Here is a 26,536-nt window from a genome sequence, read left to right as displayed (position 1 = left end):
TAGAGAACTGACCGTAACACTGAAAAGTGAGAAACTGACATTGCATATTAATCTATCCCCAGTCATGGACTACAAGGTATACCTTCAACCACAGGTTTCGGGTTGCTTCTTGACCCCTGATCCTGGGTGCTCCAGAAATCCATCCCCATGTGCAAGCCCCCCCCCCACTCCCCCACCCCCGGACTTTGCCACCACAGGCAAGAGACCAGAGCCCGGCATGCAGCTAAGTTAGTCATTTGCTGCTCACCTCTTGGAGTCAGCTGCAATTCTGCAAAGATGAAGCCCTTTTGCTTTTGGGAGTCTCCACCAGACCAGGCTGAGAGAGAGGACTGATCCTGCTCTGCTGCTGCTGCTGCCAGCACCAGAAGTCCCTGGACACAAGTGTTCAGGTAACCTCACTCCCCAGGGATGCAGCTGTGTACTTGCAAGCGATCTGCTCTCACACCTGAGCCCCGACCTCAGCTATTGCTGGGTTTTGCCGCTGGAAGGGAACAGGGCGAAAAAGCTTCCAACATATATAAAAACATAGTAAAGCATTACACGTTAAAAGACTTCCCTATACAGGACTGCTTTCAGAGGTCTTCTAAAAGTTGTGTAGTTTTTTATCTCCTTGACACCTGAAGGGATGGTGTTCCACCGAGAAGGTCCTCTGCCTGGTTCTCTGTATCCTCACTTCTCACAGGGAGGGAACCGCCAGAAGGCCCTCAGAGTTGGACCTCAGTGTCCGGGCTGAACGATGAGGGTGGTGTTATAAGAATTTTAACTTCTTAGATATGTAATAAATGTTCATAAATGTACCAAGCAAACATGTACATAAATATATAAACCACATGTCTGAAACCCCACAGAAAAAAAGTCCTGAACAAATTGGCCTCAAATATTTATCTGCAAGGTCAAAGTGGGAAACCTCCCCATTGTCTTTTCCTTCACAAATCCTGTCTTAAGGGCACATTTAAGATATGAATAGGGTGTGAGCCTGTGACCTGGCTCAGGAACTAAGTATTTATCATTACAAAAGACTGGCCAGACTCCCCAGGCTATCCAATCAAGTAAGCATTAACAGGTAACCTGCCAGACAGGAGATAAACAACAACAGGAGATAAACAACGCACTCAGATTTCTGCTGTAGACCGCCTTTTCTGTGATGTAGGTATGATGTGTCTGGCAGGTGGTCTTGCGCTATGCCCCTTCTGTGATGCATGTATGATGTATCTGGGGGTGGTCTTGGACTCCAGGGCAGGCAATTTAAAATGTCTATATAAGGGCGGGCACACCTTGGTTCTGGGTTCCTCCTCCTTTCCTGCAGGTGAGGGGAGCACCCTGTTGCAACAGATCAATAAAGATCAGGCTTACTAGCTGCTTTGCTTCTCAATATTCTCTGGTTGGCCTCTGTTATTTTTCTTCGACCGATGGAGAACCTGCAAAGGACTCTATAAGGGCTCTTGTGTACCCCTTAAGGGAATAAGGGCAGATTTCTGTTTATTACAGTGGAGACGCCCCTTCAGGTCTACTGGGCCGAGGCCATTTGGTCTTTAAAGGTCAACACCAACACTTTGAATTGTGCTCACAAACAATGTTCTTAAATTCAACAGAAAGGGGGCACTCTTTGATTTCTTTTGGGAAGGGCTATGTCTATGCAGATAACAGCAAGGTCAATCGTGTTTGTGTTAGGAACTGGAAGCATTTAAGTGGCAGCTACATTGTGATTCTATTCTGAGATTTTATTTATTTTTATTTTTACAGATGGAGCTGGAAAGTGTCTTTGATAAGAAGCTGATTAAGACTGATTGCTGAAATCAAAGACAGATCAGGGAGACAAAGCGAGAAGTGTTCTTGGCCTCCCTTGCCCAATCTCCCTGCTTTATTATCAAAGCACATCTCTCTGTGTTTCTTAGATTTGCCTGTGCTGTTTTATGTTGAATTATGTGGGGGACGGGAAACACATAAACAGCGCATATATACACACAAAGTTGCATGTTGTATGCGTGATATTCCACAATGCCCTCACAAATTTCCATGGAGAAGGTGGAAGGGCTTGTGTTGCTTTTGCGACTGCTAAAGTTTGGTCATGTATGCGTATTGCAAGGAACACTCACAAAGGAGGCTGCTAAAATGTTTCAGACCAGTTCCTTTCTGAAATCAATCAGCCCTAGTAAATATGAACATCACACTCATATAATATGCAAATGATCAATTCTAATTGTTCATAAAGGTAAAGGACTGGACCATTAGGTCCAGTCGTGACCGATTCTGGGGTTGCGGCGCTCATCTCACTTTATTGGCCGAGGGAGCTGGCGTTTGTCCACAGACAGCTTTCGAGTCATGTGGACAGCATGACTAAGCCGCTTCTGGCAAACCAGAGCAGTGCAAGGAAACGCCATTTACCTTCCCGCCAGAGCGGTACCTATTTATCTACTTGCACTTTGACATGCTTTCGAACTGCTAGGTGGGCAGGAGCAGGGACCGAGCAATGGGAGCTCACCCCGTCATGGGGATTCGAACCGCCGACCTTCTGATCGGCAAGCCCTAGGCTCTGTGGTTTAACCCACAGCGCCACCCACGTCCCAATTGTTCGTAGTGTAATAGAATAAGGTCTGTGTGTGTGTGTGTGGTGGGGTACAATCACATCCATTTGTGACAAAGAAGCAAGTCTGCCAGCCCTGATTTTCAAAACCCAACAAATGATTATGATTTCCATTTATATCCCCCCTTCCAAAGGAGCCTATTTGAAGTTTTGCATTTTAAACTCACTTAAGTCACAGGATAGTCCCAATACCCTGAAGAAAATGTGGTTTTCTCCTGCTGCCCTGGTGCAAAACACACTTATTTGGAAAGAAGCACTTGTGGAAGGCTGATCTCAACCAACACCATCCCCTCTGTGTGGCAGCGACTCTCCAAGACCTCGTCAGAGAGGTCTCCCCAAGCCCTTTCGCCTGAGAGCCATTTAGCAGGAAGTGCTGGAGACCCAACCTCTTGGGACCTTCTACATTCAAAGCACCTGTCCTTCCACCCAGCTAAGCCCACTGACGGTTGAAGCAAAGGCACCGTATCCTAATCCTCTTTTCTGCATTGCCCCACATGTTTTGTGAGTTCCAGACATGGTTCTGGGGCTAAGCCATTATTAAGAGAAGACCCCGCTGCTTCAAAATCTGAGCTTGGGAGTCTTGCCTTTGGCACAAGAGGGGAGAAGGTTTTTGCCCTAGATGTGTGAAAAGAGCAGACTCTGAGACCTTCGTGGTGTTGTGAAGAGAAATGTTTTATTATCAAGGCAAGATAAGCAAGCAGAACATCTTAGCAATCCACAGAGGGAACCCTGCAAAAAGACTCTGGGCCAAACACTCCACTGCTTTCAAACAACAAACATTCAAGGCAAGGTTTCCCAAGAGCGGGATTTGACTCCAGCCTTACGGGATTTCCTGTGGTCTCAAGACTCAGGTGCCAACACTTTTAGCTTTGACATTTGTGCCATTCCCAAATGGCAGGAGGCAAATCTAGCTCTGGAAATCGCGTTGCAAAGGATCCATTGCTGCTTTCGAACCCCTGAAGCAGAGAGCCAAGGGATGCCACAGGCTCCAGAGGTCCAAAGCTCTGCCCGTCAGGGGTGCTTCAGTTGTGACCCGTGCATTGCAGGGGGTGGACTAGATGACCCTCGGGGTCTCTTCCCATTCTACAATCCTACAAAAGCAGAGGTGTAAAGGGGGAAGGGAAGGGAAGCAGCAGCAGCATTACACATCTTGTTCCAGGATCCTTCCCTCTGATTCAGGTCAGGATCTTGATCCCCACATTCAGGAAGCCAAGGGGGGAGCGAAGAGCAGAAGAGTGTTCTGTGAGAAGGAAAACAGTCGCTTTAATGCTGGCCATAATTTCAAGTACAGTCATACCTCGGGTTGAATGTGCTTCAGGCTGAGCGCTTTCAGGTTGCGCTCTGCGGCAACCCGGAAGTAACAGAGCGCGTTACTTCCAGGTTTCGCCACTCGTGCATGCGCAGACACTCAAAATGATGTCACACGCATGCACGGAAGCGGCAAAACGCGACCCGTGCACGTGCAGATGCGCCGCTGCGTCTTATATTCCATTCAGGATGTGAACGGGGCTCCGGAACGAATCCCATTCGCATCCCAAGGTACCACTGTAACCAAACAATTTAACCCCTGTGTTGCAAACAATAGCCAGTAATATCCAAGGCAACACGATCACGAAATACAATGATAAGATATCAACTTACGTACACTTTTCATATAATATGAAATATATGAAATCACATAAACAGAAAACTTATGAATCTCTGAAAGTCACAAAATATGCACTCTTAATGGATTCTCTTGAAAACATAAAACTAAATAATCCTAAATCTTATAAGTCTCTGAAAGTCTTTGAAGACTATGCAAGTCTCTGAAAGAAGCAATGTATCAGTGGGTATATCCAGAATCACTGTTCACAGCGTCTGTTTGCAAACTACTTCGGCGGTGTTGGACACCATAAACAAAGCTCTAAACCTGTTTTCACCAGATAAGAATCTGGTACATTGCATTAAGAATGCATATTTGGTGACTTTCAGAGATTCAAAAGTTTTCTGTTTATGTGATTTCATATATTTCATATTATATAAAGAGTGTCTATTGATATTGTATCATTGCATTTGGTCATCATGTTGCCTTGGATATTACTGGCCGCAATTTCAAGCCTGTTTTCTTCTTGGCTATGGCATGTGGGTTCCCAAGAGCAGCTCACAGCCGTTTTGCTCCACAAGGTGCTGGAGATTTAAATGCATAGCTGTCAACTTTTCCCTTTTCTTGTAAGGAATCCTATTAGGAATAAGGGAATTTCCCTTTAAAAAAGAGAAATGTTTAAATGACTAGCAGACTTTGAGAAGCTGGCATCACTCGATTCATCATTTTTTTTGGAATTAGTAGAACCATTGGATTTTGAATATAGTGTGTGTCAATGGATAATTGTTGCCGTTTCGAATTTTCTTCTGTTATTATCTTCCTTAGTGGGTTGTGCAAACCGCTGTTCTGAATAATGCTTTTTACAGGGCAGGGGTCCTTAAGGAAAAGCTTATGGAAAAGCTTGGGGACCACTGGATAGAGCATCCTTACCTGGCCAGGGGCAGCGTTGAGATGGTCAATGCCAAGCTGTTGCACCAGAGGCAACGGGAAGCCTTCTGCCAGCAAATCTGAAAGAGAAAGATCTCGTGAGTGCTGGGGACATGAAAGAGAACAGATGCAATCGCCCTTTTCACACATTGCATTGGACGCAGGGTGAGCTGTCTGTCTGTCTGTCTGTCTGTCTGTTTTGGTACCATCAAGCAATGTGCAAATTTAATGAAATAAATAAACCTTTGCTACCAGGGCCACAGATCTGCCAAATAATGGGATTGAACAGCCAGGGGCACTGTGATAATTATTATTTTTAATCAGAATGATTTAAAAGGCAACCTGATCAAAAAGTCAACACCCAAAGGAAAGAGAGAGGAGGAGGAAGATTGGGGGAAGGGACAAATCAATCTATTACTCCTCTGTGCCATTTTTATATTAATTATATTAATTAGTTATATATATATTCATATCCATGTGTGTTCCATCATAAGACTATTCTGTCTGTGCATTCATCTGCCAAAAAATAAATAAATTGAAGTCTGCAAAAATATGTTCTGGCAATGTATGTATTTCTGGATGCATTTCAAGCACATTTTGAGCCAGGAATTGCAGCGCAATATTCAGTAAGTGCCGAATCTGGAGACTAACTAAGGGCTTCTCCTCACTTCTGCTAGTCCCTTGCCTAGAAAGCAGGGGGCCAAGCAATTTTCTGAGCTGTGTTGCCTTCACCTGTCCACTTTCCTGGCAAAACCCACTCTTTAGCACTGAACATCAATTCACAGAAAAACTGACTGATGTTTGCTCCAATTTGGCAGTAAAGAGCAGGTTTTCCTGGGAGAAAGTGGTGGGACGTTCCTTAAATTCATAGAATCATAGAATCATAGAATCACAGAGTTGGAAGAGACCACAAGGGCCATCGAGTCCAACCCCCTGCCAAGCAGGAAACACCATCAGAGCACTCCTGACATATGGTTGTCAAGCCTCTGCTTAAAGACCTCCAAAGAAGGAGACTCCACCACACTCCTTGGCAGCAAATTCCACTGTCGAACAGCTCTTACTGTCAGGAAGTTCTTCCTAATGTTTAGGTGGAATCTTCTTTCTTGTAGTTTGGATCCATTGCTCCGTGTCCGCTTCTCTGGAGCAGCAGAAAACAACCTTTCTCCCTCCTCTATGTGACATCATTTTATATATTTGAACATGGCTATCATGTCACCCCTTAACCTCCTCTTCTCCAGGCTAAACATGCCCAGCTCCCTTAGCCGTTCCTCATAAGGCATCGTTTCCAGGCCTTTGACCATCTTGGTTGCCCTCCTCTGGACACGTTCCAGTTTGTCAGTGTCCTTCTTGAACTGTGGCGCCCAGAACTGGACACAGTACTCCAGGTGAGGTCTGACCAGAGCAGAATACAGTGGCACTATTACTTCCCTTGATCTAGATGCTATACTCCTATTGATGCAGCCCAGAATTGCATTGGCTTTTTTAGCTGCCGCGTCACACTGTTGGCTCATGTCAAGTTTGTGGTCAACCAAGACTCCTAGATCCTTTTCACATGTACTGCTCTCAAGCCAGGTGTCACCCATCTTGTATTTGTGCCTCTCATTTTTTTTGCCCAAGTGCATTTGAGTTCAGAAGTGATGGATCAGGCAAGTTCATACAATGCAATTCTGAAAGCCCTTCTAGAAAACAGCTGCATTTCCCTGCCCTGTTCTGGAGACTTTTCACCTGACAGCGTTGGACTGATGTGCACAGCTGTCTTTGCACATAGGAATCAAAGTGACTTCATGCTTTCCATGGCTGTGGACATCATGCAGCAGTCCAGTGAACGACCCCTCTGGGTGGCTGGCCCCCAGCAGCACGACAGGGAAGATGATCGCTGGACCCTGTGCAATATATATTGCCTCCCAACCCCCCCGACCTGCCACCGCTCATCCTTACGGTTCTGATGTGGTAAAAGGAAGGCAGACACCAGGTGTGAAATTGCGCTTGTCAGGTGCTGCACCTGAAACACAAATGAAGGAAGGAAAGCAAACAGGGGAGGTCAGATGATGACAACAACAGGGGAAAAAAGGTCCCTCCGTTAATTGGAAAGCAAGTTTTCATCTCCATCACAACTTTGCTGCTGCGTTGCTGAACCATGCTGGTGTTTCTACAGACACTCGATTTAAATGTCGAAAAGCATTTCCAAACGTTTGCATGGATGGATAGAACGGTTTTAATGTATGTTTATTATTATTCACTGCTAGGAAGCAGTTCTTAAGTTGTGCAAAACAAACAAACCACGTTTGCTCTAGAGTTGAGCAAAAGTGACCCCCCCCAACATCCCCCGACCTATTTGCAGGAGGCGCAATTGGAATCGGAAGCTGAAGGTTTATTAAGCTTGCGGCTGAGGTAAGATTTGAACGTGGGACTTTCCTGGTTTACAGGCTTAGCCACTGCTTTCTTGGGATATGCTACTTACATCAAAGTTTCCAACTGAAGAGTTGATCAAGGAGAGATTGTCAATCCTGAAAAGAAACAATAAAACAGGAGATTTTAAAATAATAATAATAATAGTAATAATAATAGTAATAATAATGTGTTTTGGCTAAAAATTTCTCTTTGCTAAGGAACGGCTCTGTTGCATCTGAGCAACAACCTGAAACGTTGTATTTAAACCAACTAGTCCAACTCTACAATTCTATGATCTGATGATATTCCGGTTAGGATATTGATGTTCCGTTCCACCTTAAAACAGATGTGTGGAATTGTTGTGTGTCACATGCCTGTTTACTCTCCAGCACAGCTTGCTGGGAACTTCCGTTTTGTGTATAGCTTTTGCTTATGCCCTTTTGCTTGGACACGAAGGGGAGAAGACATGTTTTCCCTTTTGTCCTGATGCTGAGTGCCTGTAAATACGCTTTACACCGCCTCTCTCTGCCCTTCTGTTGCAAAGAGTTATTTTCTCTGCTGGCTTGTGTGCTCAGCCTCTGAAGGTTTCTGAGGCTCGAGTCGCAGTTTACATGTTGATCCAAGGACCAGATATCGCCCAGCTGCCGGCTGGTGGGCTGGAGACAGCTGGGGGCCTGCCCATTGCCCCCGTTCCCTTGGACGCATCCCAACAATTCCTTCCGGCTGCAGAGGGAGCTGGCCTCCAGTGAGCGGCTCCTGCAGGAGTCAGAGTGGATTTCCGCCCCCCAAGTCCCATTCCCCTTCTAGCCTCTCATGTTGCTTTGGAGCAGTGGTTCCCAATTAGGGGTCCGCGGCCCCATCCCTTGCCTGCCCACAACTATTCCCCCCCCCCCATTTTGGCATGGTAATATCACAAATTGTATTGTCTGTTTTAGCGCTGTGCGGTTTTTCAATACTTTGGCCAAAATCACTTTTGAAATCACATAATGCAATATAGCCATACCTTGTGTTGCGTTTGCTTCAGGTTGAGCATTTTCAGGTTACTTCTGGGTTTCGCTATTCGCGCATGCACAGACGCTCAAAATGATGTCACGCACATGCGCAGAAGCGGTGAATCGCGACCCACGCACGCGCAGACGCGGGTTGCCTTCTGCTCATGTTGTGAACGGGGCTCCAGAACGGATCCAGTTCACAACCAGAGGTACCGCTGTAACGATTTTGACCCGGCAATACACAGCAATATATCGCTCTTTGCGTGAGGGAGAGCAGGGCGGCTGATTTCAAGGTACCCCCAATATCGCACGATAATGCGACTGATCTGAGCTTCCTTCCCCAGCGCAGGCTCTTTTTATGTTCCTGTGTTGCAAAATAAATTGGGAGGGGGGTCCTTTACCCTTCAAGGTGAAGAGTGAGTCTCAGGCTCCCTCCGGCCACAGAAACGGCACCAAGCGAAGTCACCGTCTGTGATTGAAAAGAAGATTGCTGTTAACTTGAAACGCTGCTGCATTCTGAACTGAACCTTGGGGGAAAGGGGAATTCCTGGCATGCTCTGCTTCGGGGCTTCATGGGAGCATCTCTGTGGCCTCTGGGAGAAACAGGATGCTGAGCTACACAGTCCCTTTGGTCTGATCCAGGTGGGCTTTTCGCAAAACCACTTCCGCCCTATGGAGGAGGTGGGGTTGCGGGCGTTTCCCCCCCCTTCCCCTATTATGTTTTTACTGTGATTTTATTGGTGTTAGCTGTCCTGAGCCCGGCTCTGGCCAGGGAGGGCAGGGTATAAATAAAATTTATCATCATCATCATCATCAACATCATCATCATCATTATATTTTGGTGTCCCAGCTACTTACAGCACGGACAGTGAAGAGATGCCGGCCGCTGTACACCTTGACGTCGATATTCTGCTTCACCTCGATCCTTCCCACGGTCAGGGCGAGGACAGGAGCCCCGTAAGAGACCTGCAAGGCCCGTATTGCGCCCTGCAAGGATCCAAGACATGAAGAGGAGACCCCTGAGCACAGTTAGGCTTCGAAGAGACTCTCACTTAGCACTTCGCTCCATAAATATTATGACTATGCATCAAGTCTTGTAGAGTATTTGATTGATTGATTGACTGATTGATTTCATAACATTTTTATACCACTTGGTTGCAAAGAATATCCTCAAAGCAGCTTGCAGAAAACAACAAAGCAGTAAAAGGACCTGCGAAGCGGTTAAAAGCAGCTAATTAAAACATGCAAATAGTAATTAAGATCAGCAAATAAACTACATACAGATTAAAATCCTTGCCGCTTTGAATCTGGATATGCATTGCCAAAAAAACAAAAAAAGCACCTGATTGGTGTCAATTGGTGGGGAGTTCCAAAGGTCCTGCCACAGTAGAAGTAATAATCTGCATATACATGCATACATACATTATTTATAGGCAGAGGGAGGCTAGAAATGATGGATCTTTAAAAATACCGACCTTAAAACCAGACAGAGCTGCCATCTGTTGACTGAATGCAGTAATCTTTGATGAAAGCGAAAGAAGAAGAAAGAGTTTATATTCTCGGTTTTTCTCCTTCAAAGCAAAGATTAACCCAGACGAGGGATGGGACGAATATTTTAAGATAACACATAACAAGAATTTATGTGGCACCCATAATAGGGCCTATTCTCCTCGGATTGAAGTGATCAAATGGGAGCATATTGGGCAAAGCGATCTCATAGGTAAACTGGTCCCAAGTTGTTGTAAGGGCTCTATACGTATCACCTTGAACTTGGCCCCATAGCAATAGTTTTAATGTATGTTATATATTTATTGTTGTAAGTCCCTTTGGGTTGCATTGACAAAAACAAGGGCGACTAATCAGCTAAATTTGTAGTTTGTAGTTTGAAGGCATTCTCTCTTAAAATACACCATTTTCAGCATGTATAGGCTTGAGATAAGTGGGAGCTGCATTCTTGGGTTGTTTGGGTGAAAGAAGCGGGGGAAAGCAAAACCACTCGGATCCATGCCTGGAAAGCTGCTCAGACTTGCGCTTCCTCGCCATGGGACAAGCAGAAGTAGGTGAGTCACACCTTTGTCTGGGAAATACTGATCAATTTCGACTTGCCATGCGACACACAAAGATTGGATTACGTTGAGATTCAGTAGTGAATTTGGCAAAGTTGCACCCAAATCTCTGCCTTGAAAGGACTTAAGATTCGAGGTGTCTTCAAGCTATCCATCAACACCTGTTTCCCAATAGAGTTGTATCTTGGATCCCGAACGCCCTGAAACTCGGACGTTTTGGCAAACCTGGAAGTGATTGTTCTGGTTTGCGAATGCTCTTTTGGAACCCAAACGACTGACGGGACTTCCATGGCTTTCGATTGGCTGCAGGGGCTTCCTGCAGCCAATCAGAAGCCGCGATTTGGTTTTCAAACTTTTTCCCCTTAATATTTTATTTTTTACCAACCACCAAAACACAAATAGTGTCAGGCAGCTGATACATTGGGTATACATATCAATAATATACATATTTAATAATATACATATTCAATAATATTCAATAATAAAATATTCAAATCAGCCATATGTACACTTCTATATATCTTAACACTTCTCCCTCCACAAGGTTTATTGAACTTTTAACATTTTAATTGCCCCAAATTGTTCAAACCTACCCAAATAATTCAATATCTTCTCAAACCAACCCTTCTCTTTCTCACTGACCTTAAACCCTTTCATTCTATGTTGCTTCATAGTTAGGTATTCTAAAATTATAATATTATTCAGTTTTTTCCTCCATTGGTTCACCCCTACCTCTTCTGCATTTTACATAACTCTTCAGTTATGTACTGAGTTGAATAGGATCCAAAATGCAGCAGTCTGATTGGTCCTAGAACAATAGGATTCAGAATGCAGCAGTCTGATTGGTCCTAGAACAATAGGATTCAGAATGCAGCAGTCTGATTGGTCCTAGAACAATAGGATTCAGAATGCAACCGTGTGATTGGTCCTAGAACAACAGGATCCAGAATGCAGCAGTCTGATTGGTCCTAGAACAATACGGTCCAGAATGCAGCAGTCTGATTGGTCCACAGGAGCCTCCCAATCCAGCTCCAGGTGGAAGTGAATCCGCAACCTGATTGGCCTACAGGTTAATCCTGGAATTAGCCAATCACGTGGGGCCCATTGTGTAAATAATGTATATAAAGCAGACATTCTGGGGGAACTTCCATTCCTCCTCACCACTATGACCTGAATAAAGAGCATGAAATCCACTCTTGACTCCGAGTATATTTCACAATTGCTTGCTATAACCTGTGTGGCTGAAAAAGCCAAGCAAACATTTTGGAAGTCGAACGGACTTCCGGAACGGATTCCATTGACTTCCAAGGTACGACTGCAATGCATTTAAAATGTTGAAATGCTAAAATGAACTCATACCTCCTGTGGACTGTGGATGTTTATAGCCCTTGGAGTCAAGAAAGCTCTGAGCATCGCGCTCAGCAGGTGGTCGCTGAGGAGCATGTTCATGGGAGCGTCGCCCAGGGGCGCATGGGGAAGGGGGGCGGTGCCAGAGGGGACGATGTAGTTCTGCCCTCCAGGCAGGCGGACGGTGCCCTAGAAAGAAAAGACAAGTCAGAAGAGCAAACAGGATCTATCTGAGCCCAGTCCAAGCGGGCCTAACCCCGACACATGAATTGCAAGTTCATTCTCCAAATTTGGGCATTCTATACATGGTTATAAATTGCCAGCAGGTGTAGAGGGGACCCCAACTTTTGCAGCAATGCAAGCTTTCCAGGAATGCTTCTGAACAGCATTCAGAAGGTTAGGGAGAGTGTTACTCTTACGCACAGATCCCGCTTGCGGTTTTCCCTTTGAGGCATCCGGTTGGCCCCTGTGAGAACAGGATCCTGGGCTAGATGGGCCCCCATTGGCCTGATCCAGCAAACAGCCCTTCTTAAGTTCTTAGTGCAACAGCCAGACTCTCCCTACTTGTGATTGCCACAATGGGCATTGAAAGGCACACTGTCTCCAACAGAGAAGGCAGGGCAGAGAGGTTTATTTTATGCATTCATTTCATTAAAAAATTACGCACTGTTTGACTGCAGAAAAAGTAAAACAATAAGAAAACGAACAATGATAATTTAAGGTTTTTGGAAAGTTAAAACAACAGTAGACTTAAGTTTCCTTTCTGGGCAGGCTTGTCTAAACAAGAATGTTTTTAGGTAAAGGTAAAGGGACCCCTGACCATTAGGTCCAGTCGTGGCCAACTCTGGGGTTGCGGTGCTCATCTCGCTTTACTGGCCGAGGGAGCTGGCACACAGCTTCCGGGTCATGTGGCCAGCATGACTAAGCCGCTTCTGGCGAACCAGAGCAGCGCATGGAAAAGCCGTTTACCTTCCCGCCGGAGTGGTACCTATTTATCTACTTGCACTTTGACGTGCTTTCAAACTGCTAGGTGGGCAGGAGCAGGGACCGAGCAACAGGAGCTCAGCCCGTTGCGGAGATTTGAACCGCCGACCTTCTGGTCAGCAAGCCCTAGGCTCTGTGGTTTAACCCACAGTGCCACCCGCGTCCCCAAGAATGTTTTTAGCAGGCACCCAAAAATGTACTGTGAAAGTGCCTGTCTGGCATCAATAGGAAGGGAGTTCCAAAGTGTAGGTGTGGCTACTCTAAAAAATCGAGTTCTTACCCACGTGGAAAGGGTCTTACACAGCACCTCTAACAGCGCCAGTTATGCCAATCAAAGTGGTTGAGTGACAGCTACAACTAGTTAGATTGAGGCCAGCATAACCCACATCCTGCGTTGAACATGGGCCAAGGAGATCAGGGCTCAAATCCCCACAGGGCATTACATTTTTTTATGATTCAAAAGATATAGATTAACAAAGCAACATGGAGGAAAAAGCAAAGGTCCCAGGGGGAGAACTGCATTGAGGGCCACCTCCTGGACCCCTCCTGGCGAGACGCTCCTGGCCTCCCCGCCTCTGGCAGTAACCAGCCCTGATTTACTTCATAGCCAATTTGCATGACTCCGTTGCGGAGAGAGGTGGACGAGGGTCGCAGCTGGATCATGTCTCCGTGCACATAGGAGGACGAGGAGCCTGGGGGAGAAGGGCAGAGAGAGAAATCGTCAACACAGGGGAGGGCTGGGAGGGGGGAGAGAATACAATGCAGGCAAGGCTGGTGGAAGTGAACCAATTTCGCAGTGTGTGGATGGAGTCCAGAGTTTCTTGTTGCTGCCTGCTCTGTTGTTCAACAACAACAACAACAAAAATTTATTATTTATACCCCGCCCATCTGGCTGAGTTTCCCCAGCCACTCTGGGTGACTCCCAATCAAGTGTAAAACACAATACAGCATTAAATACAGTGGTACCTCGGGTTACAGATGCTTCAGGTTACAGACTCTGTTAACCCAGAAATATTACCTTGGTTTAAGAACTTTGCTTCAGGATGAGAACAGAAATCGCGCGGCGGCAGCAGGAGGCCCCATTAGCTAAAGTGGTGCTTCAGGTTAAGAACAGTTTCAGGTTAAGAATGGACCTCCAGAATGAATTAAGTACTTAATCTGAGGTACCACTGTATTAAAAACTTCCCTAAACAGAGCTACTGCTACAGAGATTCCCTAAACAGTGCCACTATCAAGAAGGCCCTCTGCCTGGTTCCCCGTAGCTCTGCTTCTCGCAGCGAGAGAACCACCAGAAGGCCCTCAGCGTCCGGGCAGAACAATGGAGGTGGAGACGCTCCTTCAGGGATACTGGACCGAAGCCAAGTTACAGGGAACCAGGCAGAGGGCCTTCTTGGCAGTGGCACCAGCCCTGTGGAACGCCCTCCCACCAGATGTCAAAGAGTCCTGTTTAGGGAAGCTTTTAATGTTTAATAGACTATTGTATTTTAATATTTTATTGGAAGCTGCCCAGAGTGGCAGGGGGGGCCCAGCCAGATGGGCGGGGTATAAATAAATTATATTATTATTATTATTATTATTATTATTATTATTTGGCTGTGGCCTCTGTCTTCCACAACACTTTCGAGCAGAAGTGCTTGGGGATAAGGAAAGACAGAAAGGGAGACAGAGGAGACAAACGCAGAGGAACCGTGGGGAAGATTCTCACCTTGCAGCAAATTCAGCACATCTTCTAGAAGCATGTTGACAAGTGGGCAGAGCTGCCAAAAAAATAAAGGGGGGGGGGAGAAAACCACTCAGGTGATTGACAAGGGAGAGCAGCCATTCTCAGGGGCTCACAATAGAGTGTGTCTCCACGTGTGTTGCTCTCATGCGCAGTTCAGGAGCATCTCAGCAAGCCAGACCTCAGGAGGACCACTGGCCTTTGTGCCCCGCAAGCGGACCAGAAGGAAGCCACGCACGACTCACCTCTTTCTGCAGCAGATGGGGAACCGTCTTCTCCAGAATGTCGGTCACGGCTCGCAGGAGGTTATTGACGGTCTGGAGAAGAGGTCCTTTCCTGGAACAAAGGGAGAACGTGTCAGGGCAGGGACATGTGCGCTGCTCTCACCCCTCTGTCACACCAGGGGGTCAGTCCCCACAGCCCTCTGCAAACATCTGCAGCAGGGAGTCTGTGTGGTCAGGATTCTGCACTGCCCAAGGAGCCTTTGTGTGAGTTCAGCAGGGACCCCCCCCATGGTCATATTTGCCCTGTGATAGGTGGGGGGGCGGCGGCGGGGACAGAACAGCCCCGGCTCTATTGTTAGGCAGAGAGGAGTGGCTATCTAAGGCAGGGGTCAGCAAACCTTTTTAGCAGGGGGCTGGTCCACTGTCCCGCAGACCTTGTGGGGGGCCAGACTATATTTTGGAAAAAAGAAGAACAATTCCTATGCCCCACAAATAACCCAGAGATGCATTTTAAATAAAAGGACACATTCTACTCATGTAAAAACACGCTGATTCCTGGACCGTATGCAGGCCAGATTTAGAAGGCGATTGGGCCAGATCCGGTCACCAGGCCTTAGTTTGCCTACCCGTGATCTAAGGCAACTGATGCAGAAAGGAACAGAGGAGTCCTTGATTCCTGCATTGCAGGGGGCCGAACGAGAGGACCCTTCCAGCTCAACATTTTTGTGATCTTGAAGGCCACCGGCTTTCCTCACAGTCTCCTTCTTTATCCAAAAGGATTGTCATCTATCCAGTTCTATGACTCCATACTCACTTGTTGAGGAGGGTGATTCTAAGGTGGCCAGGGTTATTGTGGCAATTTCCGACGACCAGTTTCACATGGCCGCTCACTGGGTCTGTCAGGATTCGAACTGCAACCTGGATGTCCAGGTACAGCTTCACGTGAAGGAGCCTGCCTAGATTGAGTGGCCTAAAAATGGGGAAAGGAAAGGGGTGTTAAGACATACTTTAGGTAAGACACCACCTCCGAGGGCCATCTGTCAGGAATGCTTTCGTTGCAATTCCTGCTTTGTGGGGGTTGGACTAGATGACCCTTGGAGTTCCTCCCAACTCTACTAAGATTCCCTAAAATCTAGACATTTGACAAAGCACACCGTTTCCCTTGCAGCACAACTGGGAGCCCTTCTCCTGGTACAACTGTGTCCTCCAGGGCATACTTGACTCGCTTCTTTTGGCTTGTGACCCAAAGGGTAGCTCAGTGGGGGAACACCTGCTCCGCATGCAGAAGGCTCAATCCAGGCAGGCCTAGGAGACAGCCACTGTCTGCAACCTGGAGAGCCATTGCTGCTGCCAGTCAGTGTAGACAATACTAAGCTAGGTGGGCCAATGGTACACGGCAGCTCCGTAGGTTACTCTTCATCCTTGGTGATGGGGGCTTTGCAAGGTCTTAGGGATGGAATTAGTGATGTACGGAAGTGAGAAGTGAGAGCTGGACCATAAAGAAGGCTGATCGCCGAAGAATGGATGCTTTTGAATTATGGTGCTGGAGGAGACTCTTGAGAGTCCCATGGACTGCAAGAAGATCCAACCTCTCCATTCTGAAGGAAATCAGCCCTGAGTGCTCACTGGAAGGACAGATCCTGAAGCTGAGGCTCCAAGACTTTGGCTACCTCATGAGAAGAGAAGACTCCCTGGAAAAGACCCTGGTGTTGGGAAAGATGGAGGGCACAAGGAGAAGGGGACGACAGAGGGCGAGATGGTGGGACAGTGTTCTCGAAGCTACCAGCATGAGGGAGGCAGTGGAAGACAGGAGTGCCTGGCCTGCTCTGGTCCAGGGGGTCACGAAGAGGTGGACACCACTAAATGACTAAACGACAACAACAAGGGACGGAATCCACAAACTTTTCTGTGTTGGAATGCACTGGTCTTACAGCGTTTTTTGAAACCCAGGCTCCCCTATCAGCCCGCCTGTGTCCTGTTCCACCCAGCCACCCTTAAAGAACCATGGAGAAGCACTCACAGATTTATTTCAATCTCCACATCTGCTGGGACAGTCACAATAATGTGCTTTGCTACCTCATCAAAACGGATGTCGAGTCGGAGAAGCTCTATGTTTCTGATCTTCACCCTGTTCAGAATGGGAAGGGCACAACATTTAGAACACATTTTAGGGAGCACAGAAATAAATGATAATAAACAGCGTAATAATAGACGGCATAATAATAAAATCATAACACCGGTCCCCCGTGTCCCCAGCTTTAACAGACCATAGATTATTTAATGGCTGAAGCCCTGGGTAAAGAATTATGCTTTTGCCTGGTGCCTCAAGAACAGTGCCAGACAAGTTTCTCTGGGCAGAGCATCCCACAGATGGGGAGCCACCACAGAAAAGGCCTGTTCTCCTGTTGCCCGATGCTGGACCTTGCAGAGAAGGCGCAACCTTTTAAGCTGTCTTTTTTCAGTAGCGCACTCCAGATTCCGGCTGTCACATCCCACAGCTCACCCCAAGATGTTGCCCAGAAGCCCGTCCACCAGGCCTCCGAGGACGGGGAGGTTTCCCAGGCCCAGCAATCCGCCGGAACCACCTTGCAAGATGCTCTGGAGGGGCAAATTCTGGAGACGGCCGACCAAAGCCTGGCTGTCCAACCGATGGGAAATCACTGAAAGCCAATGTGAAAAGGGCAGGTTAGAGATTGGTGGGGTCAGAGGGACTATTCTGCTCGTGGGCTTGAGAACCTAGAGCGGCAGTTGCCAAACTTTTTAGAGAGGGGAACGCCACCCTCTTGTGTAGACCAAGCAGTTTAAAAAGGAGAAGGAAGGGACAATTTAATCATCGTTGCTTATATGAAAATTATGTCTACAGCCAACCGTCAGGTATACAACGCAAAAGAAGGAAGTTCTTTTCCTAATAAAGGTAAAAAGGTAAAGGGACCCCTGACCATTAGGTCCAGTTGTGGACAACTCTGGGGTTGCAGCACTCATCTCGCTTTATTGGCCGAGGAAGCCGGTGTACAGCTTCCGGGTCATGTGGCCAGCATGACTAAGCCACTTCTGGTGAACCAGAGCAGCGCATGGAAACGCCGTTTACCTTCCCGCCAGAGCGGTACCTATTGATCTACTTTCACTTTGTGCTTTTGAACTGCTAAGTTAGCAGGAGCAGGGACCGAGCAACGGGAACTCACCCCGTTGCGGAGATTCGAACCGCCAACCTTCTGATCGGCAAGGCCTAGGTTCTGTGGTTTAACCCACAGCGCCACCCACGTCCCTCCTTTTCCTAATAAATGCAGCCAATTCCTGAATAGGAATGGAGGCAGTGGCTCAGGCACTTCTTAGTTCCTGCTTGGAAGCTGAGGGTTAAGGGGCACAGACTTGTATCGGCTGAGGCTTGTACATGAGGAGAGAAAACGGGCGTTGGATTGCAATGTTCAGAGCATCCACGTGCCGTCTGGCTCAATGAAGCAAAGGGAAGCAGCGCCAGGCATGGTCAGGGAAGAGCCCCCTAGAGCCCCTTCTGCAAACCCTTGACTTACGGCGCTGAAGCATTTCTGGTCCAAGATTGACAATGGCCTGAGGGCTGGCATATCCTTGGGTGTTCTGGGCCAGGAGGCCGTAGAAGATGGCGAGGGCCAAAACCGGAAACATCTTCTGTCCTTGGACCTGTTGAAAAGGATGGTGTCAGTGTGATAAGAAACAGAAGAGAGAGGAAGGAGGAGGAGGAGAGGCAGGCTTCCTTTCTGCTGTTCCAGAGCGGGTCAGACTAGATGACCCCTGGGGGTCCCGTATCTTTGTATTATGCAAGTCTGGAATGCCCCCCCAATGCCATACCAAATTATCACAATTAAGCAAGTGGAATTCTTCCACTTAGCACGGCTGAGGAATCTTTTTTCCAGCCCTGAGTGACAATCTGCCTCTCATGCGGTGAGTGCACGCGGACCTTTCTTACCTAGATTGCGTAGAAAGTCTCGTCTCCGTCACCTTCTCCTCCGTCTGACTCACGAAAAGCGGGTGGCATTTATATACCCCACCAAGGAGGAAAAGCGAGGGCCCGTGGAATGGCTTCCACTGTTACCAATCACCAAATATTTGTCTATAGGTAGAATCCTCCCAAATAAACAAATATTGATCATCCCGGCGAGCAGGTGTCAAGTTCAAAAGCAAGTCCCGAACCAGGACTATGCTTGGGGATTTCTGGCAAGATGACGCTTCTGTTTATGGCTTAGCTGAAATCTCATAGAATCATAGATTGTAAAGTTGGAAAAGACCCTCCAGCCCCATTTGCAGCAATGGAGGAATCTCAGCTAAAGTATCCAGAACAGATGGCCATCAAATCTCTGCTTTAAAACATCATGAATAAGAAACTGGGTACCCACTGGCCCAAATTTGTGTACCTTTGGGAATTGGGAGTCCCAGCTGGACTAGTTTGCCCAAAAGGGCTCAAATGAGTTGTGAGTCTGGATGGCGCCTTCATTTTTTCTGCCCCTGAGTTGTGCCTCTTTCGATTTCTGGTACTCACAGGCTGTGTTGGGTCTGTTGATATTCTGCCAACAGTTTCCTGATGAAGAAAAGGGGTGTTGGGGTGTTAATATATCCTCAACTTAAAATGGAACTGAATTTAGTAAGCTGACCTCTGGGTCCACTATTCTTCATGCATTCACCCAGAGGTAAGCAGCCATTCAAATCTCTTTCTACATTTGCCAACGATGTATGTACCTGGAATTTAGAAAAATGTGTCTGTCCATTTGTTGTTGTTTAGTCATTTAGTCATGTCCGCCTCTTTGTGACCCCCTGGACCAGAGCACACCAGGCCCTCCTGTCTTCCACTGCCTCCCGCACTTTGGTCAAACTCATGTTTGTCGCTTCAAGAACATTGTCCCACCATCTCTGTCGTCCCCTTCTCCTTGTGCCCTCCATCTTTCCCAACATCAGGGTCTTTTCCAGGGAGTCTTCTCTTCTCATGAGGTGGCCAAAGTCTTGGAGCCTCAGCTTCAGGATCTGTCCTTCCAGTGAGCACTCAGGGCTGACTTCCTTAAGAATGGATCGGTTTGATCTTCTTGCAGTCCATGGGACTCTCAAGAGTCTCCTCCAGCACCAGAATTCAAAAGCATCAATTCTTTGGCGATCAGCCTTCTTTATGGTCCAGCTCTCACTTCCATACATCACTACTGGGAAAACCTTCTTATTCAAACACCCCTGGACGCTTAGGGAGAAGGGTCTGAGTTTTTTTTAAATGTGGATGGACTTCCTTTTGTTTAGATCAGCGGTTCCCAAACTCTTTCTCTTGGACTTCCCTCCTGCCCTTTGTGGGTCCTGTTGTCAATCATTTCCTCCTGCATCTTTTATGACAACCCAAATCTTTTACCTCTCCACTGTGTGCAAAATTCACCATTAAACTACAAGTGATTTTCCAATCCTGCTAATGATTTTAACTGTTTACAATGGTATTTAAGACAAGTTATAAATTTCCCCCATTTCTTATTAAAATTTTGGTCTTCCTGATTCTTGGTCTTACAATTTCATTGTACACTGGTTGTACATTGACAATAAGGGTATTATTATTATTATTATTATTATTATTATTATTATTATTATTTCTTATTCTTCCAGTCATTTTACAGCCATTTCGGCATAATCCATCAACTTGATCTGCCATTCTTCTTTGGTAGGAACTTTATCTTCTTTCTATCTCTGGGCCAACAAATTTAGGGGAGGAGCTCCTTAAAAAAGTACATTTCCGAGCACAATTCAAAGTGTTGGTCCTGACCTTTAAAGCCCTAAATGGCCTCGGTCCAGTAGACCTGAAGGAGCGTCGCCACCTCCATTGTTCTGCCTGGACACTGAGATCCAGCGCTGAGGGCCTTCTGGTGGTTCCCTTATTGCAAGCTGCGAGGTTACACGGAACCAGGCAGAGGGCCTTCTCGGTGGTGGCACCCGCCCTGTGGAACGCCCTCCCAGCAGATGTCAAGGAGATAAACAGTGATCTGACTTTTAGAAGACACCTGAAGGCAGCCCTGTTTAGGGAAGCTTTTAATGTTTAATATGTTATTGTATTTTAATGTTCTGTTGGAAGGCGGCCAGAGTGGCTGGGGAAACCCAGCCGGATGGGCGGGGTATAAATAATAAATTATTATTATTATTATTATTACCGCAAGGTCCTTCTATGGCCAGAAGCTTAGAGGCTTAGATGGTTGATGTGGTGGTGAATCGTGAATGGGACTGTTATGTATTCATTGGTCTGTGTTTGCCTGAGCTTGAGTCTGGACTAAGGATTCTGGGCTCCTGTGTTCTGATTCGAGACATGAATGTGCAGTCACAGAACATTTCAGGATTTGGGCCTCTGCCATTGGCCCTTAAACTCTGAGTCATGATTCGCAGTTTGGAAGTTTAGACAGCCAATCACGTTGGCAGTGGGAGTGGCCCAGACTTTCAGGAATGTATATAAGGAGTTGCTTTGCCCCTGTTTCCCAGTTATGATCCACTGTGATCCACTTGACGGTCACCTCCAGACTGGATTATTGTAACTCGCTCTACGTGGGGCTGCCCTTGAGACTGACCCAGAAAATTCAGCGGGTGCAGAATGCCATGGCGAGATTCCTTACGGGGTCCTCGCCACGGGATCACATTCTCCCAGTGCTATACCAGCTGCACTGGCTCCCGGTTCAGTACAGGGTCAGGTTTAAGGTGCTGGTTTTGACCTTTAAAGCCCTATACAGCCTAGGACCCTTGTACCCACGGGACCGCCTCTCCTGGTATGTCCCATGGAGGAACTTACAGTCTTCAAACAAAAACATCTTGGAGGTCCCAGGCCACAGGGAGGTTAGGCTGGCCTCAACCAGAGTCAGGGCCTTTTCGGCTGTGGCCCCGATCTGGTGGAGCGCTCTGTCACAAGGGACTAGGGCCCTGCGGGACTTGACATCTTTCCGCAGGGCCTGCAAGACAGAGCTGTTCCGCCTGGCCTTTGGTTTGGACTCAGACTGACCCCCTCCTTTGGTAATCCTCATAGAACTCTAGCCCAATGGTTGCCCTGAATTTGATTTTGAATTGGTTTTAAAATGAATTGATTTTAGAATGTTGTATTATTTTATTGATGTTAGCCGCCCTGAGCCCGGCTTCGGCTGGGGAGGGCGGGATATAAATAAACATTTATTATTATTATTATGTAGTTCAGTAAAGGTTCTGCCTGTGATCGCTGTGTCTAGCCTTGTGAGAAGCCACCTACACTTCAGGGACCTCCATGTTCAGGGGCAGAAAATCTGTGAATTTACCCCCTGCAGACCCTGGGAACTGTTTGCAGCCTCCCTCGATGCAAGTGGGGTGAGAGTGTAGGGGTAGACTAAGCTTGATGTGTGGTCCAGTAGAACCATTCTTGTATTAACCAAGGAGCCCTTATTTCCGTAACGGACTGTTCCATTAACTGATCCTGATAGAAATGTTAGCATTAAAAAGACCTTTCTGGCACCCCAGCAGAAATTATCTCCTGCTGTCAAACACATCACTGACACTTCCTTCCGAGGACGCAATTGGCTCAGTATCTCTCGGTTCATCAAATAACCTTCTTTGGTTTGTGGTTTTCTTTTCCCCTTTCCCCTCTTTTGTTAATATCTGGCAAGCAGAAGAACATTTTTAAAGTGGCGTGATGGTTGCGCACACTGGCCGCGACCTCCCTTGAACGCTCTTCCCATTGCATAGCCTTTTGTCCTCAATCGTTGACTGAAACTAATCGCAGAGACCAGGAAGAATCTGATATGCCAACAGGGCAAAGGCTGCCCAGGGTGTTTTGCTAAACCAAGGCTGATGCAAACTCTAAGAGTCTCTCTCGGCATGTGGCCCAAAAGGACCCCTGAGCTGTCAGAGAGAGTTGTGGGGCATGATCTTGGATCATGTGTCCAAAACGTGATGATGATGATGATGATGATGATGATGATGATGATAATTTATTTATACCCCACCCATCTGGCTGAGTTTCCCCAGCCACTCTGGGCAGCTCCCAATCGAGTGTTAAAAACAATACAGCATTAAATATTAAAAACTTCCCTAAACATGGCTGCCTTCAGATGTCTTCTAAAAGTCTGGTAGTTGTTGTTCTCTTTGACATCTGCTGGGAGGGTGTTCCACAGGGCGGGTGCCACCACCAAGAAGGCCCTCTGCCTGGTTCCCTGTAACTTGGTTTCTCACAGCAAGGGAACCGCCAGAAGGCCCTCAGAGCTGGACCTCAGCGTCCAGACTGGACGATGGTGGTGGAGACACTCCTTCATGCTTGGATCATGCTAAGGACATAAGAAGTGCCTGCTGCATCAGGCCCACAGCCTACCTAGACCAGTATCCTCTTCCCCCAGTGGCCACCCAGATGCTCGTGGAAAACTCTCCTGTTAGCAGGACAGCACTCTCCAATCCCATTGTTTTCTGCAATGGTTCTTTAGAAGCACTGCTGCCTCTGACCCTGGAGACAGACAGGGGCAGTCTTTGGTCTTTCACATTTCAGCAGCACCCTGTGCGAGGCCAAAATCTGATGCCTCTCGCCTTCCATTCTGCTCAATTCACTATGTCATCATTATGACATCCTATGGAGCCCCCCTAAAGCCCAGCGCCAACTCTACAATGCTGAGATTCAACTGCAGAAGTTGGGGACTGATTGAACTTCCAGTGTTATGCACTGAGTTGAATAGGATCCAAAATGCAGCAGTCTGATTGGTCCTAGAACAATAGGATCCAGAATGCAGCAGTCTGATTGGTCCTAGAACAATAGGGTCCAGAATGCAACAGTCTGATTGGTCCTAGAACAATAGGATCCAGAATGCAGCAGTCTGATTGGTCCTAGAACAATAGGATTCAGAATGCAGCAGTCTGATTGGTCCTAGAACAATAGGATTCAGAATGCAGCAGTCTAATTGGTCCTAGAACAATAGGGTCCAGAATGCAGCAGTCTGATTAGTCCTAGAACAATAGGATTCAGAATGCAGCAGTCTGATTGGTCCTAGAACAATAGGATTCAGAATGCAGCAGTCTGATTGGTCCTAGAACAATAGGATTCAGAATGCAGCAGTCTGATTGGTCCACAGGAGCCACCCAATCCAACTCCAGGTGGAAGTGAATCCGCAACCTGATTGGCCTACAGGAGAATCCCGGAATTAGCCAATCACGCGGGGCCCATTGTGTAAATAATGTATATAAAGCAGACATTTTGGGGGAACTTACATTCCTTCTCACTACTAGGAGCTGAATAAAGAGCATGAAATCCAAACTCGGCTCCGAGTATATTTCATCCAGCATAGCTGTCAACATTTCCCTTTTTAAAAGGGAAATTCCCTTATTCTGAATAGGATTCCTCGCAAGAAAAGGGAAAAGTTGGCAGCTATGACTTCCAGCCTCAAAAACACCACTCCATCATTGAGCCACAGCAACCACCCCACTAAATGTTTCCGTGTCCCTTCCAGCTCAACAATGTTATGATTCTGTGCAGTGATATGTATCAGTGTCAAGAGCACTGGGGTCTCCATCATGAATGTCTGAAGCTGGCCTCTCTTCAACTCAGAACCTTTCTTCCTTTCTTCTCCACTGAAATGAAATCTGTTTGCTTTTGGTTTTTCTTTATCCTGCGGCCGCCCTACAGATACTCATCTTTCTCCATAATAGAAGGCTGCGGAGGGTTTTCTCAGAACAACAAATATTTAAAGGCACTAAACCATGACCTTGGGTTTTCTCCTTCAAGCTATGCAAACACAGCGTGGCCCCAAAGACAACCGTCTCCTTCTGGGAGCACCGCTTCCCTGCCTTGCGGTCATTAGATAGTGGTCAGGCTCCCAAGACGGTAATGTTTTTGCCCTTTGGAGGTGCCAGGTCCTTCTCACGCCCTTTGCAGGTTATCGCCAGCAGTTATTGTCTAGCCACAAAAACGGGTAACTCAATCGGCCCCTTGACTCGCGTCTTGGTTTACACTGTGACGAGGATACAGTCGTGGCACGTCAAGGTGCTGAGAGAGAAGACTCACAAAGGACGCCTCTGGTGGGACACATGCAATTGCATAACTTCATTCAAATTGCAGAAGGAACAAGAAACTGCCTTCTTGAATTGGGGAGACAATTAAGAACATAGGAAACTGCTTATGCCAACTCAGGTCCAGCTTATTTATTTATTATATACATTTAAAACAGTATTTCCCACACTTTTTTGACGACTCTGACCCCTTGTGCCCTCTACCCTACGAAAGGCATTATTCAGAACAGTGGTTTGCATGACCCACTAAGGGGGATAATCGCATGATGACATTCAAAACAGTAGGAATTAATTGTGCATTTATTCCAAATTCCATTTCAAACTATTTAATTAATGCAACAAAAATGATGGTTCTAGGGGGAAAAATTTTTTTTATACATTCTTACTAATGAACACATAGTAGGAAATTAATAGCATAAAGTATTTATATATAGCTCCTTACAAAACAAACCTACACCTGTTACAGTTGTACTGCAACTAATTTAAAGGAAAATCAAGACCTATTATGAATAATTGGCTCTCTTGTGACTCATGACAACACAGAATCGTAAGTAGAAACATGACCAAAGGAAATAGCTTTGAAAGTGATAAGAGCACTAAAACTTTAAACATGAAGCGAGAAAAGTGTTTTGCTCTATGTTCTAGCCTGATCAATCATATCCTCGAGGCAGTTCACGGAAGATGAAAATAATAAAGAATATAAGGACAAAATAAAATAGCAGAAGCAAAAAGCCACAAAATGACAAAAGGCAGCATAAAACCAGCGGCAAGATCCAACTGCAAATCGAAAAGCTTGGGAACATAAAAAAAGAAAACGCCTGAATTTGGCAAGAAAAGGATGATGAAGGCGTGTTCTCAGGGGCTGACGGGAGTTGTGATGCAAAACATCTGGAGGGAACCACCTTGGCAAAAGTAGGCAGTAGCTCTCCAGGGCACCAGAAAAGGGTCTTTCGTCTCCCTAACTAGTTATGCCAAAGATCAGATCTGGGAAGTTCTTTGTCCAAAGCAAGTCTTCCGCTGTTCATTCCTTAATGTTGGTTAAGGCTGCAATCCTCTACACATTTCCCCGAGAGCAAGGGCTCATCCAGATTCCTTTTGTGCCACACTTTCCAGACACAGGTCTATGCTTTCCGGGTCTGTAAGGTAAAGGGACCCCTGACCATTAGGTCCAGTCGTGGCCGACCCTGGTGTTGCGGCGCTCATCTCACTTTACTGGCCGAGGGAGCCGCCGTACAGCTTCCGGGTCATGTGGCCAGCAGGACTAAGCCGCTTCTGGCGAACCAGAGCAGCGCACGGAAACGCTGTTTACCTTCCCGCTGGAGTGGTACCTATTTATCTACTTGCACTTTGATGTGCTTTTGAACTGCTAGGTTGGCAGGAGCAGGGACCGAGCAACAGGAGCTCACCCCGTCGCGGGGATTTGAACCACCGACCTTCTGATCAGCAAGTCCTGGGCTCTGTGGTTTAACCCACAGCACCACCCACGTCCCTCAGTTCCAGGTCTGTATCCAAGCAATTTTTTTGTCTTCCAGCTTTCATTCTGGAAAACCTGCTGAATCAGAACAAACGGCAACCCACAGAAAATCCGATTGATGTTCGTTCTGTTTCAGCAGTAAGCAGCCAGTTTTCCTGGGGAAAGTGGTAGTGGAAGATACAGACCTGGAAAACACAGATCTGTGCCCGGGAAGTGTGGTGCAGAAGAAAGTCCGGATCAGCCCCAAGTCTA

The 26,536-nt window shown here is 46.8% G+C and overlaps 1 protein-coding gene across 1 annotated transcript; it reads right to left on the bottom strand.

Moving 5' to 3' along the window:
* Nucleotides 1-3,235: 3,235 nt before the first annotated feature.
* Nucleotides 3,236-18,806, bottom strand: BPIFA2 (BPI fold containing family A member 2). The gene is made up of 16 exons (XM_053394738.1): nucleotides 18,764-18,806; nucleotides 18,351-18,477; nucleotides 17,324-17,480; nucleotides 16,841-16,948; nucleotides 15,635-15,790; nucleotides 14,842-14,932; nucleotides 14,582-14,633; nucleotides 13,477-13,568; nucleotides 11,905-12,081; nucleotides 9,955-9,999; nucleotides 9,338-9,466; nucleotides 8,881-8,948; nucleotides 7,558-7,603; nucleotides 7,035-7,098; nucleotides 5,100-5,176; nucleotides 3,236-3,824 (listed from the first exon to the last, which is right to left on the bottom strand). Exons 2-16 carry the CDS (start codon nucleotides 18,460-18,462, stop codon nucleotides 3,786-3,788), a joined length of 1,413 nt encoding a protein of 470 aa, XP_053250713.1. The 5' UTR covers nucleotides 18,463-18,477; nucleotides 18,764-18,806; the 3' UTR covers nucleotides 3,236-3,785.
* Between the last annotated feature and the right edge of the window lie 7,730 nt (nucleotides 18,807-26,536).

The sequence above is a fragment of the Podarcis raffonei genome, chromosome 6 (assembly GCF_027172205.1).
Source record: "Podarcis raffonei isolate rPodRaf1 chromosome 6, rPodRaf1.pri, whole genome shotgun sequence".
In the NCBI taxonomy this organism is placed as follows: Eukaryota; Metazoa; Chordata; class Lepidosauria; order Squamata; family Lacertidae; genus Podarcis; species Podarcis raffonei.
This window is presented reverse-complemented; position numbering and strand designations above follow the sequence as displayed.

Coding starts and splice junctions, on each gene's coding strand:
- BPIFA2 (XM_053394738.1), bottom strand. CDS start 18,462: ATGTTTCCGGTTTTGGCCCTCGCCATCTTCTACGGCCTCCTGGCCCAG. Junction 17,481..18,350: donor ACCAGAAATGCTTCAGCGCC/GTAAGTCAAGGG, acceptor ATTGGCTTTCAG/TGATTTCCCATCGGTTGGAC. Junction 8,949..9,337: donor ATCTCTTCACTGTCCGTGCT/GTAAGTAGCTGG, acceptor TTTCAATCACAG/ACGGTGACTTCGCTTGGTGC.